This window comes from Cavia porcellus, unplaced genomic scaffold, assembly GCF_034190915.1.
Source record: "Cavia porcellus strain 051 isolate PalLab524CR breed Dunkin Hartley unplaced genomic scaffold, mCavPor4.1 scaffold_30, whole genome shotgun sequence".
In the NCBI taxonomy this organism is placed as follows: Eukaryota; Metazoa; Chordata; class Mammalia; order Rodentia; family Caviidae; genus Cavia; species Cavia porcellus.
In genome coordinates, this window is record NW_026947513.1 from 48,113,978 (window position 1) to 48,130,731 (window position 16,754).

Sequence of the window (16,754 nt, forward strand, 5' to 3'; positions counted from 1 at the left end):
CCAGATTAAGATGCTTCCATTTCAGGAAGGAGACAGGAGAGTTATAAAAGAGCTGATAACCTAGAGTAAGGTGACTCTCAGCTAGTAATCAGTAGGGGATATTCTAAGAGCTTCGGGGTTCTAAGGCCTTCTTTGAGGAATATGGTACTGCAACGCCGCCTGTCTGCAGACCCAGGAAAAACCATAAAATTATTATGAAACCAGATCACTAGGACAAATCAAGAGGCCTTCCTATTCCAACTCACCACAACCAAGGCTTGCTCCAAAGCAGACGCTGCTGCTGCCCCACATTTACTGAGAAAACGACAGGCCCCAGCATAACTGCTCCTCACTAAGGAAGTACTGGGAGCTGTATATGTGTACATGTACCCATAAGGGTCAAATACATTTTTCATCCAGAGTTAGTTACAAAGGTACATGGGTAAAGATCAGCTCATCCAAAATCCTTGAAAGATCGAGGAAGTGAAGATTACTCAGCGGCCACATAGTTACGGAAAAAACCTGCAACAAAACCGTATGGAAAAGTACAGCCTCTCACAGGTCTCTCCCATACACAATTAACTTACTGAATTCTCCCGCTCGGCCCCGCACTCACCCCGGGAGAGTCCCCAGGCGCCCGCTACGCCGCCCCCGGCCGCGACTTAACGCGCGAGGCTCCCCGCGGATGACAGGGGTTCGCGGATGCCCGCGCCCCACGTGTCGCTCCCACTTCGCGCCCGCGTTCCGAGGCGCGGGGAGAAAGAGGTGCGGGACGCCGGGCCGGGCCCGGGCGCTGCTGTCCTCCCGCCGCGTCCCCCCGTGCAAGCCCACCCTCGGCAACCCTGGGAAGCCGGCTCTTGCCTCGGACACCTCCTCCTCCTCTTCCTCCTCCTCGTCCTCCTCGTCCTCCTCCTCGCTGTTGTTGCTGCTAGTGCCGCCGCCGCCGCCGCCGCCGCTGTGGTCGCTGTCGCTGCTGCTCTCGCTGCTGCTGGGGGGGCGGCAGGTCCGGTGGCGCTTGGCCTTGTGGTGCGGCTGCCGCGGCGGCTTCTTCTTGAGGAGTAGATCGCAGACGCGCACCATCCCACGCGGGGACGAGGCCGCGCGAGCCCCGCCGCCGACCTCCACCGTCCCCGCGGAGGGGCCCGCGTTCACCGCCGCCGGGGGGCTCTCTTCCGCCGCGGGCGCGGGCGCGGGCACGGGCGCGGGCGCGGGCGCGAGAGCCGGGGCCTGCTCCATCCAGCGCGCGCGGGCGGGCGGGGGCGTGCGGGGCTCTCTACCGCGACTCCGGCCGCTCGGGGGCCGACTCGGCGCTCCGAACCGCCCGCGCCGCCACCGCCTCGGTCACCTCTACAGCCGCGGCCGCCGCTCCGCCAGCTCTCACGGCGTCTCGCGATACTGCGGGCGGGGAGCCCGGCGCGGGAGGGCGAGAGCGCCGGCACGGCGGGGCGCTGGAGACTCCGCGGCAGCGCGCCAAGCGGGCAACTTCTGACACAGGCAGCGGCAGAGCACGGACTTGCGGCTACAGTCCGGGCGCCGGGGGCGTCCGATGGCTTCTCCGTCCTCGCTGCTTCCCCACACGGCTCCGCAGTCCGCCCTGCTTCCTTCCTGGCTTGTGACTAGAACGCAGCCGCAGGCGGAAGCGCGGTGACGCCATCAGCAGGCGCCGGAGCGGCGGCGCGAGGGGAGCGGGCCGGCGGGCGGAGACCGGGCGTGCCAGTGAGCCGCGCGGTGTCCGCGGCCATGGCGAGTTCCGCCCACGCTCCGTGTACGCCGAGAGCTTGGGCTCTGGAACTGGAGAGCTGGCTTCGTGTAAAGAAAAAGAGACTTCCCCCGGGTCGAATCTTGGATCATAGACTTGCTGAGCGTGACTTACACGTGTGCATATGGAAGAAGTAGGTGAATCCAGGTGATAACAGATCCCTTCAGTCCCAGAAGAGAAAACGGCATCCATGCCTCACTTCGAAGTCAGTTGGCCCTTGTGGAGCTGTCCCACGCTTAGAGCACTGCAGTATCTGTGAATTGAGCGTCGTAAGTGCTCACCTTCGTCTCTGCACGATGCTCTTGGAGTGAATTCCATGATGGGATGCTGAGCTCGTTTTTAAATCCCTGAAGAACTTGCAGAGGTTTTGAAACTGTGGTGTAGCTTATTGAACTCCGAAGTATCCATTTCTAGACTAGTATGAAGGTAGTGGTATAAAGCAAACATTCAAGACAGATGTATATACTAGCACAAGATAAAAAGTATGTCTCAACTGACATACTTGCCATTTTAAGACTGCTAATTTTAGCTGGGTGTCCCCGGATATTTTTCTTATAGCATTGGCAAACCATGTGAAATGTGGGCAGTTGCCAGGACTTTATGGAGTACCTCAGCAAAATTGTCGATGACTAAATCATTAACTTCATTCGAGCCAAAATTCATCATGTATCTGCCATGTGCGTAACATTGAAATCGGTCTGTTTCCAGGGACCTTGGGGTGTAATAAGTGCTATGGCAAATATTCATATAGAGTGCTAACAATCTGCCTGTTTCTGTCCTGCAATATTTCCTGACTTCAGTGTGAAACCGAACTCTGCATTATGAATCTTAACCACTACAGATACAGGCTCTGTAATTTTAACTTAACACTCCTTCCCATTTTTTATGTCTTTTAGCATCTTTTCTTTATTGTCACTTAAACATTTTTGCAATCTTTAAATTCCAGAGTCATTTCATTATGATTTGACTTCAAACTTCTCAAGAAATCAGACTAAATAGCACAGATTCCTTCTATTTTCCAAATGATAGAAACCTCTGATCTTTCCTTTTTGACAGTATCAGGAAAATGAGAAACTCCAGGTTCTGTACAAGATTAACTCTCCAACCACATTCTAGTTCCAGTCCCTCCTTTCTCTTTATTTGTTCAGTCTTTAGTCTTCCACAAATCCTGGTTTCTTAGCTTATCCTTCTGTATCTTTTACTCTGTTTGCTTCACAGACAAGCCTCCTTTATAAAGTAGTCATATTCTTCATTATCTTTTTTGTTTAAATGGCATTGATTCATCAGTTCTCTGCAATCTGGGTTTTGTATCAATCCCATTATAAAAATGCTCCCTTAAAATAATTCTATTATTTAGAAGAAAATGAGTTTTTATTCTTTCACTAAATAGTGAGATAATGATCCTGTTGAGACTGGCAGAATAAGCTCAAAACTAGTATTAAAATGGAGAGAGTTCCAATTCTTTTATCTTTTTTTTTGGTAGTTTTTATTTTAAAGAGAATAAAACCAAGCAAAATAAAACAATAAAGCCAATCAAAACAAAAGAGTGTAAGTGATACAGGGCTTCAAAACAAGATAATAGAAAATCAACAGTGGTTACCATAATGCCTCTTGTCTTCAAAATAGCTGCCCATAACTTCAGACATAGTAAAAAACAAACAAAATAGAACAGAACAGAACTAATAAAAAAAACAATGCAATAAAGGACTCCAAAACAAGATATAATAGTAAATCCAAAATGGCTACCATCATATGTCTTGTTATCTTTGAAATAGCTGCTCATGCATTAGATACAACAAAATCAAACACGACAATACAGAATAAAACCCAACCCAGCAAAGCAGTGAAAAGGACACAGGACTTCAAAACAAGATAACAGGTAATTACCAGTGGCCAGCACCTTCAGAAGGAGATCCCCATGGATGCTACATTGAGTATTGTTATCCTCTGAATAGGTGGTCAGACTATCTGCTTTAGGCCTGCAAAGTCAGTGAAACACTAAACACTACAAGCATTAGCTATCATCACAACCTGTGTTTTTCCGGATCAGCAGGTTACTTATGAGGTACGGGGGGAGGCCTTTGGCTCTTGACTCCCAGCTTGTAGGCCAGAAGAGGCTGGCATCTGGTTCTCTTCCCAGTGTGCTGCACATGGCACCAGCTCACAGGGAGGGCTTGGCTTCTTGTTCTCCCCCATAGTCTGCAAATGGTGCCAACTCATGGGAAAAGTCAGGCATCCCGTTCCCCCAGTGGCCTGCACATGCCAATTCTATTAATAGTTTGGTGAGTAACTGTTATATTTTATCTAGCTCCCTCCCCTTTTAGAATCTTGTAGCAGAGACAAGTCAATTGTAAAACTTCTTTCTTCATCCTGAGCACAGCCAAACTTTCCATGTGTTTGAGTTCTAGCCAATAAAATATGAATAGAAGTGACATGTTATCTTCAGGCTTAATGAAATCCTCTATCTTCAAAATATTAGGGATGCTAGAGTCAAGAAAGGAAATAAGAACGGGTGGTTCAAATACTACTTGGAAAAGAGCCACTCTAATTAGAAAGATTCTTTGACACTTCATGAAACAAGTTTAAGATTTGAGAAGTTATATATACAGGAACTAGAATAACGTAACTAGTACAAAAATTGGTACCAGAAGTTGAGTACTACTAAAACAATAACAATGTGTTATGTCAACTTAGAGATGATTCAGTGGGTGGCAGAGTGCCTAATTTGGAGGCAGGAAAGGGATATCCATGTTTATAATGGAAAATAATTGGGAAATGCCTTATCATTACACCATAGTAATTAGCTGAAGAATGGGAAGGTTAACAAAACAAAGCTAATAAAAGGTCTCACCATTTTAGCTAACCATATTGAGAAAGAAGCACCTGACTTTGAAATTAGGCACTCAGGCTACCTTTAGCTTTTGGTCATGATGTAGAATATACTTAAGCATTTAATCATCACATGAAAACAAGCAGTCTCAGTGATAATACAAAGTAGAAAAATCCATGAATTAAAACATCTAGCTCTTTCCTGGGAGCTGGAAACCCAGGTGGTTGAGGATATGCACTGCCAGGAAGACTTGGAGGTTCAAAAACAAGGAACTCGTAGTTTGTGCCCTGTACCCTACTTTTGTCCTACAAGTTTACAAAAAAATGAAAAACGGCAGTCAGGTAGAAGTGAAAAGATAATCTTTATAGGCAGAGAAGACCAGGTAGTGTTGATAACTGTTTGCACCTCTGCATCTTCTTGGGTTATAGTGGAATTAAAAGAAGATGCAAAACTCCTAAAGAGATCATGTAAATTTGGTTTACAGAACCCAGTTGCTTTCCAGAGGCATGCCACAGTAGAGGGTGCCCCAAACCACAACAAAAGCAGTGATATGAATCCACCAAAATGAAAAATGCTATTGAGAGGGCATCAGTATCCCAATTTCAGAGGTATGACTAGAGGGAAAAATAATCACTTTGAAAGAATACTTTACAGGATGTAAGCAACAAGTTTAGATGACAGGTAGATGAGATTCCCTTCCAGCAAAGCCATGAAGCTGAAAAACTTAACTCCTACAATCAGAAAGCTGCTCTTAGAGAACAGTCTAGTAATTCTTCAAATTTTGAATTTCCTAATCTTGAATTTAAAATAATACAAACCTTAAAAAGGCTCACATTAAAAGAACATGAAACTTCAAAATTTGATAGTTTGAGGTTTTATTCCTGATTGGTACTATATAAAACAGTACAAATTCACACCCTGAAATGTAAAACTGATGAATCTTGATGATATGCACAGTGATAAAGATTCTTTAGCCTTAACTAGGACTCTCAGCATATATAACATTATGTGCTTGCAAACAAAAACAACTATTGAATTTTGGATTTTAAGCAATGTCAGTATTAAGATTGAACCTTTAAGATGAATTGATAGAAAAATATTTCATAGAAAAATGTTAGAATTTTTTATTGTATCCATTAGTGAAGTCCTACAAGAAAGGGATGAGCTTCAGTTCAAGGTTTATCTGAATGCAAACAAAGATTTGTATTTCTAAGGCATCCCCTTTCTGCATGCAGCCAATAGTTCTCGCTGCTGAGTTAAATTTGTGTGTCATAAGCTTTGAAACCCGTATTTTTTTTTATCTGAGCAAGGTTAGCACAAACAGATGCCGAAAGTTGCAAACACAGGAACAAATACCTTTAGAATCCTGGGAAAAGCCCGTTCCTTGATCACCTCATGTATCTTTTCTTCCACATGACAAAGTTTGACCAGTTAGCCCTATTGAGAGGATCCATCCACTAAGATGCAACTTGAGGCAAGAAGACAAAGATAACATGGCTATGTTGTTCCTAAATTTATATCTTAGTTGATAAATTTAGCTTGCTGGGGATAGAAATTGAATTCCAACTTATTGCAAAAAGATAGAAAACAAGATTTACACAATGTCTCTGCTTTTGGTTTAGAAACTGCATTTATTAAACAGAAAAGTGACTAGCAGCCAGCTGTGATTTCAAGAGCATTGTTTTGACAGAAACACCACATCTTACAGAAGCTTATGATGGCTTAAAAGCTTCTCACGAGGACGAGTTTAAGGGGTGCTCCCAATGAGCAACCTCAAGAGCATTAAACTCAATGATCAAGGATTCTGCATACTAGTGAGTTAGGGTGCCCTTAACTCTCCTTGTTAAGTACATAGCACTTTTTAATAAAATTACCTTTATCATATTGTACTGTGAAAAGCTATGTTCAGTCCTAGCTAAAAGAAATGCTCACCAATCAGAACTTTAGGTTTACAAATGGTGCAAGATCAGATGATACTTTGGCACATATTTCCTTGGGGAAGAGAATATTTCAGTTTTGCATGGGATAATCATATTGTTTTGGGCTTTCATTAAAATTTTATGTACATGTCACATCCCAGCACTTGTTTCGCTGCAAGTAGGCAGCTCAGTGGGATTGGTAAACTCCGTATCAGAAAAACATTAAATATAGAAAGTTTAAGGAAAGAAAGACATTTTATTGGTTAGGAAAGGGAGACAGAAGAGGAGATAGCTACCTGGTAAATCAGAATAGGTGGAGGACCCATGCGCCCTTCATTCCCAGGTGCTTTTCCTTTCTCTTCTTTTTTTTTCTCCAGCTGCTTTTACAGGAGAACAAAGGCCCTCCCCTTTCCCCCGGAATTTGTCATAATCTTACTGGTGCCCTGGGCTTCACAGCTGGATCCCAGCCCCTAGGACCCCTATTGTCCTGTACCACTGTCTGTGCTCACGTTTTTATGTGAGTCTGTCACAATCTTTTCTTTAGAATTATGGGTTTGTTAAGTAAGAGGACTAGTATACTCACATAGTGCCCCTAGAATGGGAATACATATGTGTGTGTATATGTGTATGTTTGTAGATATGTGTGTGTTTTTATATAATTAAGTTCCTGACTTACAAACATTTGAGTTGCTACTTTCACAGATGTACTGTACAAGATTCACTTTGACACATTATGAGTAAATCTGACCTTTGTTCTACCAGAACAGCTCATTCATAAGTCAGGGACTCACTGAACAGAATAAGAGCTTTCTTTTATATAAGCACCCCCTGTCTCCTTTGCATTTTATCGCAAGTAGGTGAACTTAGTTTCCCCTGTATTGTACCTGTCTGACTGACTCTTGTCACTTGCTTTCACCAGTGATACTAACTTTTTCTAGTCAGGATTAGCCAGAAAGGCCCATGAGGCCCTTCTCTGGGTAAAGATCCCATTTGGCCTGTATACAGAAAAAAGAATAGTTACGGTTACTAGATGGCCAAGAAGTGGAATGTGGTGAATGACACTTTTTGTTCATCTTTTCTGTGCAGCAAATGGCTTCCCTCTACCTGCTAAGGCTATCAATAATGCAATTTTTTCTCCCTGCCACAAAGACACATGTGCCAAGTCAATCTTTCTAGTTATGAAAATTTTGCTGGAGTTAGAGCCTCTGTTAACTATCTTTGACACAACACAGAGAAAGCCCATCTTACCTTTTAACAAAAACATTAGAAGACAGATATGAGTAATAGAGTCATAATAAATGATATATGAAATCCAGGATCATAGATTCATTCACTGTCATTTATTAAGTGATTATTAATTCTTTGTCTCTCCCCAAATCCTCATCTAAGCTATTTTAAAATAAAATTCTTTCCCTTGGAACTAAAAGACCCTTGGATAATAAAGTGCTTGAGATGACATAGGCCTATTCTTAGGGAATCTCACAGTATAAGGCTGGAAGCAGTAGTATTGTTGCCTCTTCCCCATTCATAAATTTTTTATTACTATAACAAAAGACTTAGCCAGGTGTGGTGGTACAGACCTGTCATTCCAGCACAAGCACCAGTTTGAGCAGCTTAATGAAACCCTGTCTCAAAATAAAAACTAAAAAATGGACTAAGTATGTGGCACAATATGAAAGCCCTATTGAAACCCCGTGCTACGAAAAACAAAAAAATAAAAACAGTCTCACATGAGGGTTATTCAGCTCACAGGTTTGGAGACTGAAAGTCTAAGATGGTTTCAGCCTCTTGTGAGAGTTTAACAGGCTCAAGGTAGGAGGGCATGTGAAAGTAGACTAACTTCTCTAAAGGGAGCCAAAGAACGACGGGGGTGTCCATTTGGTTTGTGCTTTTAACAACTTGACCTTGTGAATACATGCTTAACCTTTTCCAAGGACAATACTCTCAAGGATCTGAGGGCCTCCCACTAGCCTACCTCTAGGGTCCCACCATCACATTAAGGGTTAAGTCTCTAACACATAAAACTTCAGGAGGACATAATCAAACTATGTCCAAACTATAGCATCCCATCATGGAGCTACTTAGACATTTTCCTTGGAGAAACACAGACCTTATTAAAGAAGATAATAGTTTATGTTCTTGACTGCTATGTTAATTTTTCAGCCTTTACTTATTCTTCTGTTACTTGACATCAGTTATTGAAATTTCCAGTTAACTAGAAATTCTCCTAACATAATTGCCTTCCGTGTTACCTAACAATTTAGAAGATAAAGGATATGGAGGCCAAAATAAATTCCTCATTTATTAGTGATAAGAGCAAGCTGGCTGATGTTGCTTACCCATATCAGTTAAAGTTTCACTGGTGAAAGCAAGTGACAAGAGAGATTCAAACAGGTATAATACAGGGGAAACTAAGTTCTGGAAACTGCAGTAGCTGCCCCTCACCTACTTGCAGCAAGCCACGCAGGTCTGCTGTTTCCAAAATCAAGCAGATTTATACCTCCAGTGCCTAGAAATGCTACAAAAAGACAGTATGGAGAATCAAATGACAATTTGGTGTCTGTGGACAACCTTAAAAGGCTGAAGAACAAAGCTAAATCAGACATACTTCACAAATTTACTGACCACATAAGTCATATAGCCTGCACAAGTGCAGAGAAATACTGTAACTCACTGAGGCATCAGAAGCAATCAACATGCTTTTCCGTCCAGCATCAGTCCTCAATTCCTATTGAAACCCACTTCTTTTAGTTTACATGATAAATTTCCAGTTATTGTTTTCTCTTTCTAATCATTCCATTCTTCTAGCTGGCACTTAAACTTCAGAGTTCATCATAATTCAGGTTTTTGCCCCATTTTTATCTTGCACATTCTCCCTAACAAATCTTGGTTTAGGGTCAGTTTCAATAAACCATATTTAATGCTGATTCCATAATATTTATTTCCAGTCCATAGGGTTCAAAACTGTCAACGGAACTTACCAGATGAAGCTTAACCTTTATCTCTGACCTAAACAGACTCACCATTATCAAATTTCTGAAAAAATGATGGTGTACACCTATAATTCCAGAACTCTTGGAGACTTGAAGTTCAAATCCTGGGCAGCTTGGCAGTTTTGCATGACTCTCTCTCACAAAATAAAGAAAATAAAGAGGGCTAAAAAAAAAAAAAAAAAAAGAAGGCTGGGGATGCAGCTTATTATGAAGACCCGGATTTAGTCTCCAATACCGTTGACAGACAGACAGGTAGATAGACAGGTAGATTTACCTAATCTTGTTTCTTCTATAATTTCTTTTTTCATATCCATCATCTGTCTTAGTTTGACTTTTGCCCTCTTTCTACCATATTACTGTTCTACTTCCTTCCTGTATTTTTATCTTCCACATTGCTAACTAAATTATTTCGCTCTTAAAAATTCTTATTTCTGAATATAAAACCGATACATATTCATTGCAGAACATTAAGAAAACATGAAAAGCACACACACAAGAACATATAATTCTATCAGCTAAATGTAGTCACTGTTCATATTTTAGTACAAATACAGGTTTCCTAAAATGATAATGCCACTACTGTAGTTAATAATACTTTTTAAAAAACAATGTGTTGGAGCATTTTCTCATGACATAAGTGTCATCTATAGTATGATTTGTAATGAGTTTCTGCCAATTCCAATTTTATCTTGTAGCCAGCCTTATTCACTTACTGTATTATATCTCACTTATCTGTTTTTTAAATTATTATTCGTGTGTGTGTATTAATTTGGGCATCTGAGTTGAATAGCATCAATTTATACAAGCTAAGGTTGAATTTTCTTTAATTTACTTAGTATTTATTGCATACAGGCTATATACCAGGCACTGTTAGATGAGGAATTGGTTAGCAAGATGTATTTCTTTGCACCTTTTACCTTGAGAATAGTACGTGAAGTGGTTGCTCCCCATGAAATCTGAACTAGGAAATTTTGTTTTGGGGAGTGGGCCTTTCCTGAGTTAAAGTCAGAGGAAAACAATCACACCTCAATTTCTCTGAACAAAGAGTTACAGTAGGAAGCAGTTAGGGGAAAAAAGTGGGGAATATTCCTAGCAAAATGAATACAAGTACAAAAGCTCTTTAAAAAGAGATATAAAACTACTCTATGAGAGCTGAGACAGACAGTGAGGGGAAAAATGTTTGCAAGACAAGCCTGGAAAAATTAAGCAGAAAACAGATCATTCAAGGCTTAAGCTAAGGTTTTGAATATAGATGTTGATAGGACATCTGTCTCCCTCTAAATTTTACCTCTCCGGTGACCCAGACTTGTTTGCCTTAAATAAGCACCCTTCTCTTTTGAGTCACTCATGATTGACACGCATACAACATGATTTTGTAATCTCTTCACTTTTGCTCATTGTTTTGTAAAATTAATTATTTCTTATTTCATTATTCTGGAGTTAAAGGCACGCAAATATAGTTAGGCTGAGAGCACCAGAGATGACTTCTAGCACAAGCAGTAATTAATTACTGGGCACTTTAGCAGAACTGAGTTGGTATGTAAATAATTTGAAATCAATTTTGTATTGTTTGGATAATAAATATAACTTTCATGTTATCTTTTGCTTAATGTTTTATATAGGTTAAAATTAAAATCAGTATTGTCTGCATGTACTCCTAGGCTGATTAGAGAAGGGAATAAAGGAATGATAAAACTTAAGAGATTTCTGATGGGCAGAGAAAGCTGTCAGAATAAAAATCTTGCCCGGGATAATCTACAACATAATGTGCATTAAGTCCTGGCTACTAAATAAATAAGCAATCCACAGTTAAGTTTTGTGTTCCATTTTTATGTTTGTTAGTTCAAGGGTTTTGTCTTTGTTTGTTTGAAAGCTTTAACGGGTTTATTGCAAAAAAACTCCTATGAGATTTGTTACTGAATTTTGTAACTTCTAAATTGACCATCAAGAGAACAGCTTTCACGGGTCAAATTCAAAGCAAGTTACCAAAACTGATTGTAATATTAAAGTTAGAACAATTCTTCAAAACGAATTGAGGTCGTTAGAAAGATGAGGAGTGATCTGGTGATAGCAGAAAGAATTCAGGGAGTCACAAGGGAAGATTCCATTCATCCGTTTATTGTGTGTTCCACAAACACCTATACCAGTTTATACCCTACACTATTAGGGAACAGCTTGTAAAAAAAGTGGAGGTTATGAATGCCTTATGCACACATAACAGTATATCAGACCATTGAAATACATACGGGAATTTACTCAGAGGTAAATTTACCCAGAATCTCCTCCTGGAACCTCAACTATATAAACATTTTATATCATACAATTTAGAAAATAAAGTACAAATAAACTTCGATATTTTCACACATAGCAATTATTTTACTTTATTTTATTATTTGAGGCAGGGTCTCAATATGTAATTCAGGCTGGCCTTGAACTCACTGTGTAGTGCAAGCTGGCCTCGAACTCATGGCAATTCTCCCGAGGTCTGGGATACTGGTGTGTGCCTCCATGCCCTGCAATGATAAGTTTTAAAAAGCAGGCAGAGTTTCTAGCTTGGCAACATAAGAATTTGGAAATTGTCACTCCATTCTAATTACAAGTAAAAGGTCAAACAAACAACTGTGCTTTGGTTGGCCAGAGGAGTAAGTTTGTAGCAAAAGTGTTGCCCTCAAAATTGAAGAGACAGACAGGCACAAAGAACCACAATTTACCTGAAGCAGGAATACCTGTAAGCAGAAACCTGTGGTGAATTCCCTGAGGTTCTGTGTGGAGAAGACAGACAGCAAGTTAAAAATCTCCCTGGACTTTGTCATTGGCCCCTACACTTCCTGTGAGTTTTATCTCCCCAGGCACTACCAGGTTCTCAGAATGAGAATCAGAAATAAATTCTCTCTTCTCCCCGGGAGCTGGAGCCTTGAAAAACACGCAGAGCATTCTGTGGGGAACAAGGCCTGCCCTCTGTACGTCTGACCTCGGTCTAACATGCGAGGTTTTGTCTTGGGGGAACTTCACGGGCTCTAGCCTTCCAGGTGGTTAAGGAAATACCCGACTCATCCGGTCCCAGGGCAGGAGAAGCCACTGAACAGCTAAGGAACTAGGGAAGGGTCACAGCAAATCTTGGCAGGGTTGCGGGTCTGTCAAAGAAGGCATCCCTGACTGATCACAGGCCTGGAGAATCCTGCCCTTCCCAACCCAAACCCTGCGTTACTGCCGTTCCTGCTACTCAGTGCTTCCTGTCCACCTTTCAATGTAAGGCTACCAGGCATATTAAGAGGTATAGTGTTTCACTGAGAATGAGACTTGACAAAGTTTTCCGACGGTGGTTGAAACAGTACGAATTTTCACTGAAAACCTCCAGCCCCTGGTAAAGTGGCTTTGAAGCCAGATGCTTTACCTACGGTCTGCATTTAGCGCGCCCTTGCTGATCCTGTCCTGAGGGATGGCTGAGAGTATTATTTATGGAAGCTCACCTAAAATCTATTTCATCTGTCTACCAAAATAGTTTTGTAAAGCATCCAAAGTCTTGTGATATGTATCTTTCTTCTCAAAGAGAATATGACCTCCCCTTCCCAAAATGGCTAGAGATGTTTTCTCTCGAGAAAATAAAACCCTTAGTTGGTTATTAGACTGAGTGGCTTTATAGAAGCAAAATTCCTTCCAGCATCAGGGTGTAATATGTGAGAAACATACATTATCTAAGTAATCACCATGATGGCCTACAATGAAGTGCCTGCTGAATGAAAGTCCAGTAAGGCAAACAGTAAGAATAAGCAAGACTAGATTTCTGGGATTGCTGAGATGCCTGCTTCCAGCTCTACACAGACACAGACACAGACACAGACACAGACACACACACACACACACACACACACACACACACACACACGCGCACACACACACACACACACACACACACTCTCTCTCAAGCACGCCTGATGGCTAGGGCCTTGCTGATTTCTGAGGTGAGCTTGAGGCGCATTCCTTCTTGTCCTGGTACAAAGCACTTTTGAATGGTGCTAATCTCTTCAAAACCTCACCTCTATTGGCACCCACCTTATAAATTGTTACTTTTAGGCTGAAATTGACATTTTTCAAGGATTTCTGGGAAGACAACAGAGTAGTAAGCAGCCAAGAAAACAGCCTCTGTGAGTGAGAGTCACCATACAGATGCTGGAATATAGCCTTGCGAGGAAGATCAGGAAGGAAGTGAACACCCAGTGCTGATCGTCAACCAGCCGGAATCCACTCCAGGTGCCTCAGAATTCAGTGTCCCACACCTCTCCTGGGCCTGTGTCTCAGATTGGGCAGTTACCACAAAGCAAAGGTTTGCAACCCATGACCCCTCAAACACAAAAGCCCCTAAGGAACCCACAGGCTATTAAGAGGGGCAAAGAAGGATGTGGCTTGTTGAATTAAACACTCTTTGCAGGCTCTGGAAATAACACTCTTCTGGAAATGCACAGAATATCTTTCCCCTAACCCTTTAAAATTTTTTAAAACTGATTTTTCTTCTTACACTTTAAAAAAAAAAACTTTTAAGCAGAAAAAAATAAATAATAGAGAAAAACTTCCAAAACAAGTTAATAGGAGAGTAACAATAATCAGTTACATTGTTATATTCAAAGTAGGTGTTCAGAGTGCAAGATATAGGCATGAAACATTGTCCAGAACATTACTAGCAAAAACCTGTCCCCTCAAAGAACCAAGAGAAGCCAGCTGAGTCGCTGTCTTAACTGTCTTGTGTTTATGTTGGGAGCCGCGGCCGACACCGGTCGCCTTACTTGGCGGACGTAGGGCCTGTGGGTGGGAGCGGAGCCTGAGCTAGATTGCCCCTCCCATCGAGTGAGCCAAGTTGGCGCCTGCTTCCTGCCCCCTGATTGCGCTGGCGACTTAAACAACCCGCTCTGTAAGATAGTCTGCCTAGCAACAGCTGATGTTAGCCAGTCAGCCCGCATCGCGCGCTTTGAACTGATTGGCTACTGTTGCCCTATAAAAGTAAATGCCTCTCCCGCCACGAGGAGGAAGCACAGAGAGAGATAGAGAAAGTCCACCGGCGAGAAAGGGCTGGTGGCAGAGAGGAGGCCTCGCGGGGGCCCACGCGGAGACAAATAAAGGCAAGGTTGCACACCGCCAGACTTTGTCGTGTGTCTTTCCTGCCGGCCGGGAGCGACCCCGACATGTTTACATGTATCTTTTCCTTTCCCCTTGGTTCCTTCCTCCATCCCTTCTTTGGCCCAATTTATCCTTTTTTGTTGGCATTTTCTGGTTTTTATTATATTTCTCTTCTTTTGGTGGAGTCTGGAGTTTTATTACCCACTTTCTTGTTCCCCCTTTTCTCCCTTCTCTCTTTTTCAACATGTTTTCCTCTATTCTCTATTCCTTATCCTTTTGCTACTTGTTTTTTTGTTTTCCTGTTATCTAATATGACTATTTTTTCACTAATTAGTAGAACCTCTTATTTCAGTCTTATCTTCTTCTCGTCTTACATTACTTAATTTTGCAAAATCAATTTTTCTTTATGCTCCCATGTACACACCTTGTTTTCACTAGCATAACCATTTAGTCTTATGAATGTGTAGACAGTTACTTATCATTATTGAATACCATTCTATTGTGAATGAGGTAAAATCCCTATGGAGTAAATATTTACTGTATATCAAAATGTAGTTTGTCTTAGTTTGTATGATAACTATGGATCTCATTCCTATGTTTAAAAGCAGTTCAGTGTTAATTATTGCAGTTTGTTATTAACCACATTTTAAAATTAAGTTTGTTACTACATTTTAGGCACACATAGTGATCATCTTCATCACGGGAAATTTGCATTTGTACATGATATAACTTGGTTCTTCTTTTTCCCATTCCCATACCCTCTCTTCAACCCCTCTTCCCTTTCCTGTGTACAAAAGCTTTGTTTCCATTTTTTCCTTCTTTTCTCATCATTTGTTCTTTTTCTTGCTTCCTCCCTTCCCCCTTCCCTAGTTCCCTTCTCATTTGTAAATTTTCTTCCTATTTCAAAATATCTACTATATATTTTGGTCCTTTTTTTACACTTTCAGTTTCTTACACCAGAGAAACAATGTGGTATTTACACATGTGTGTCAAATTTATTTCACTTAAGAATATGGCCTCAAGGTGCCACCTCAAGGAGTCGTTTGACTAGAAATGTCTCAATCTTATCCTTTTTTAGGGAAGGGTAGTACTCCATTGTATAATAAACACATCTTCTGTATTCATTCGTCAGAGGATGGGCATTTTGGCTATTTACAAGATTTAGCTATTATAAACTGTGCCTCTACACACATGAGTGTGTATATACCACGGCAGTATGATGCCTTTAATTTTTTGGTAATGATACCAAGAAGAGGAATAGCTAGGTTGAATGGAACTTCCAGTCTTAGGTTTTTGAGGAACCTCCACACTGATTTTCACAGTGATTGCACCAATATACACTTCCACCAGCAGTAGAGAAGAGCTCCTTTTCCACCGCAGCCCCTCCAGCACTTGTTACTGGTTGATGTTTTGAAACTAGCCGATCTTTCTCGGGTGAGATGGAATCACAGTGTTGTTTTCATTTGCATCTCACGGATGACCAGATGTTGAACGTTTTTTCACATACTTACTTGCCATTTCAACTCCCACAGAGACCCTTGTTTATTCATTTTGGATGCCCGTGTTTGGATTGAGTCTTCAAACTTGGGGAGTGTTTTTTTAGTTCTTAAAATATTCTAGATAGTAGTCCTTTGTTTGAGAAATGGCTGCCAAATCTTTTTCCCATACTGTGGATTGTCTCTTCTGTTGGTGGTTTCTCTTGCTGAGCAAAATCTTTTTAAAATTTTTTTTTTAATTTCTAAATTTTTTTGCAAAGCCTTTTTAATAAGATGAGATCCTAGCTGTCTATTCTTTATAATATTTCCCTTGCAGTCTGCATTTTATTCATAAAGCCTTTGCCTACATTGATGTCTTCAAAAGTTCTGCCTATTCTACACCCCAGCAGATTTAGTGTTTCTGTTTAATATTTAGATCATATTGACTTTAGCTTAGCGCATAATGAAAATATGGGTCTACTTTTAATCTTCAGCATGTGGAAAGCTACTTTTTGCTGCATCATTTATTAAAGAGGTCTATCTTTTTTCCAGTGAGGGTGATTGGCACCTTCACTAAAGATAAGGTGGCTGAATGTGTTTGTAGATGTGTCTGCAGCTTCTAATCTGTTCCACTGATGTGCAGGTCTATTTATTTATTTATTTATGCCAGTATCATTCTCTTTTTTT

General features: G+C 41.3%; 1 protein-coding gene across 6 annotated transcripts in view; it reads right to left on the reverse strand.

Annotated features, from left to right (window-relative positions):
- Nucleotides 1–1,570, reverse strand: part of Ankrd17 (ankyrin repeat domain 17) — a 166,101-nt gene extending 164,531 nt beyond the window's left edge. For all 6 annotated transcript variants that reach the window (XM_063240326.1, XM_063240325.1, XM_063240327.1 and 3 more), the window contains exon 1: nt 841–1,570. In XM_063240326.1, coding sequence (XP_063096396.1) covers nt 841–1,215 — 375 coding nt within the window. In that variant the 5' untranslated portion in view covers nt 1,216–1,570. The remainder of the gene's footprint in view (nt 1–840) is intronic.
- Nucleotides 1,571–16,754: the final 15,184 nt, after the last annotated feature.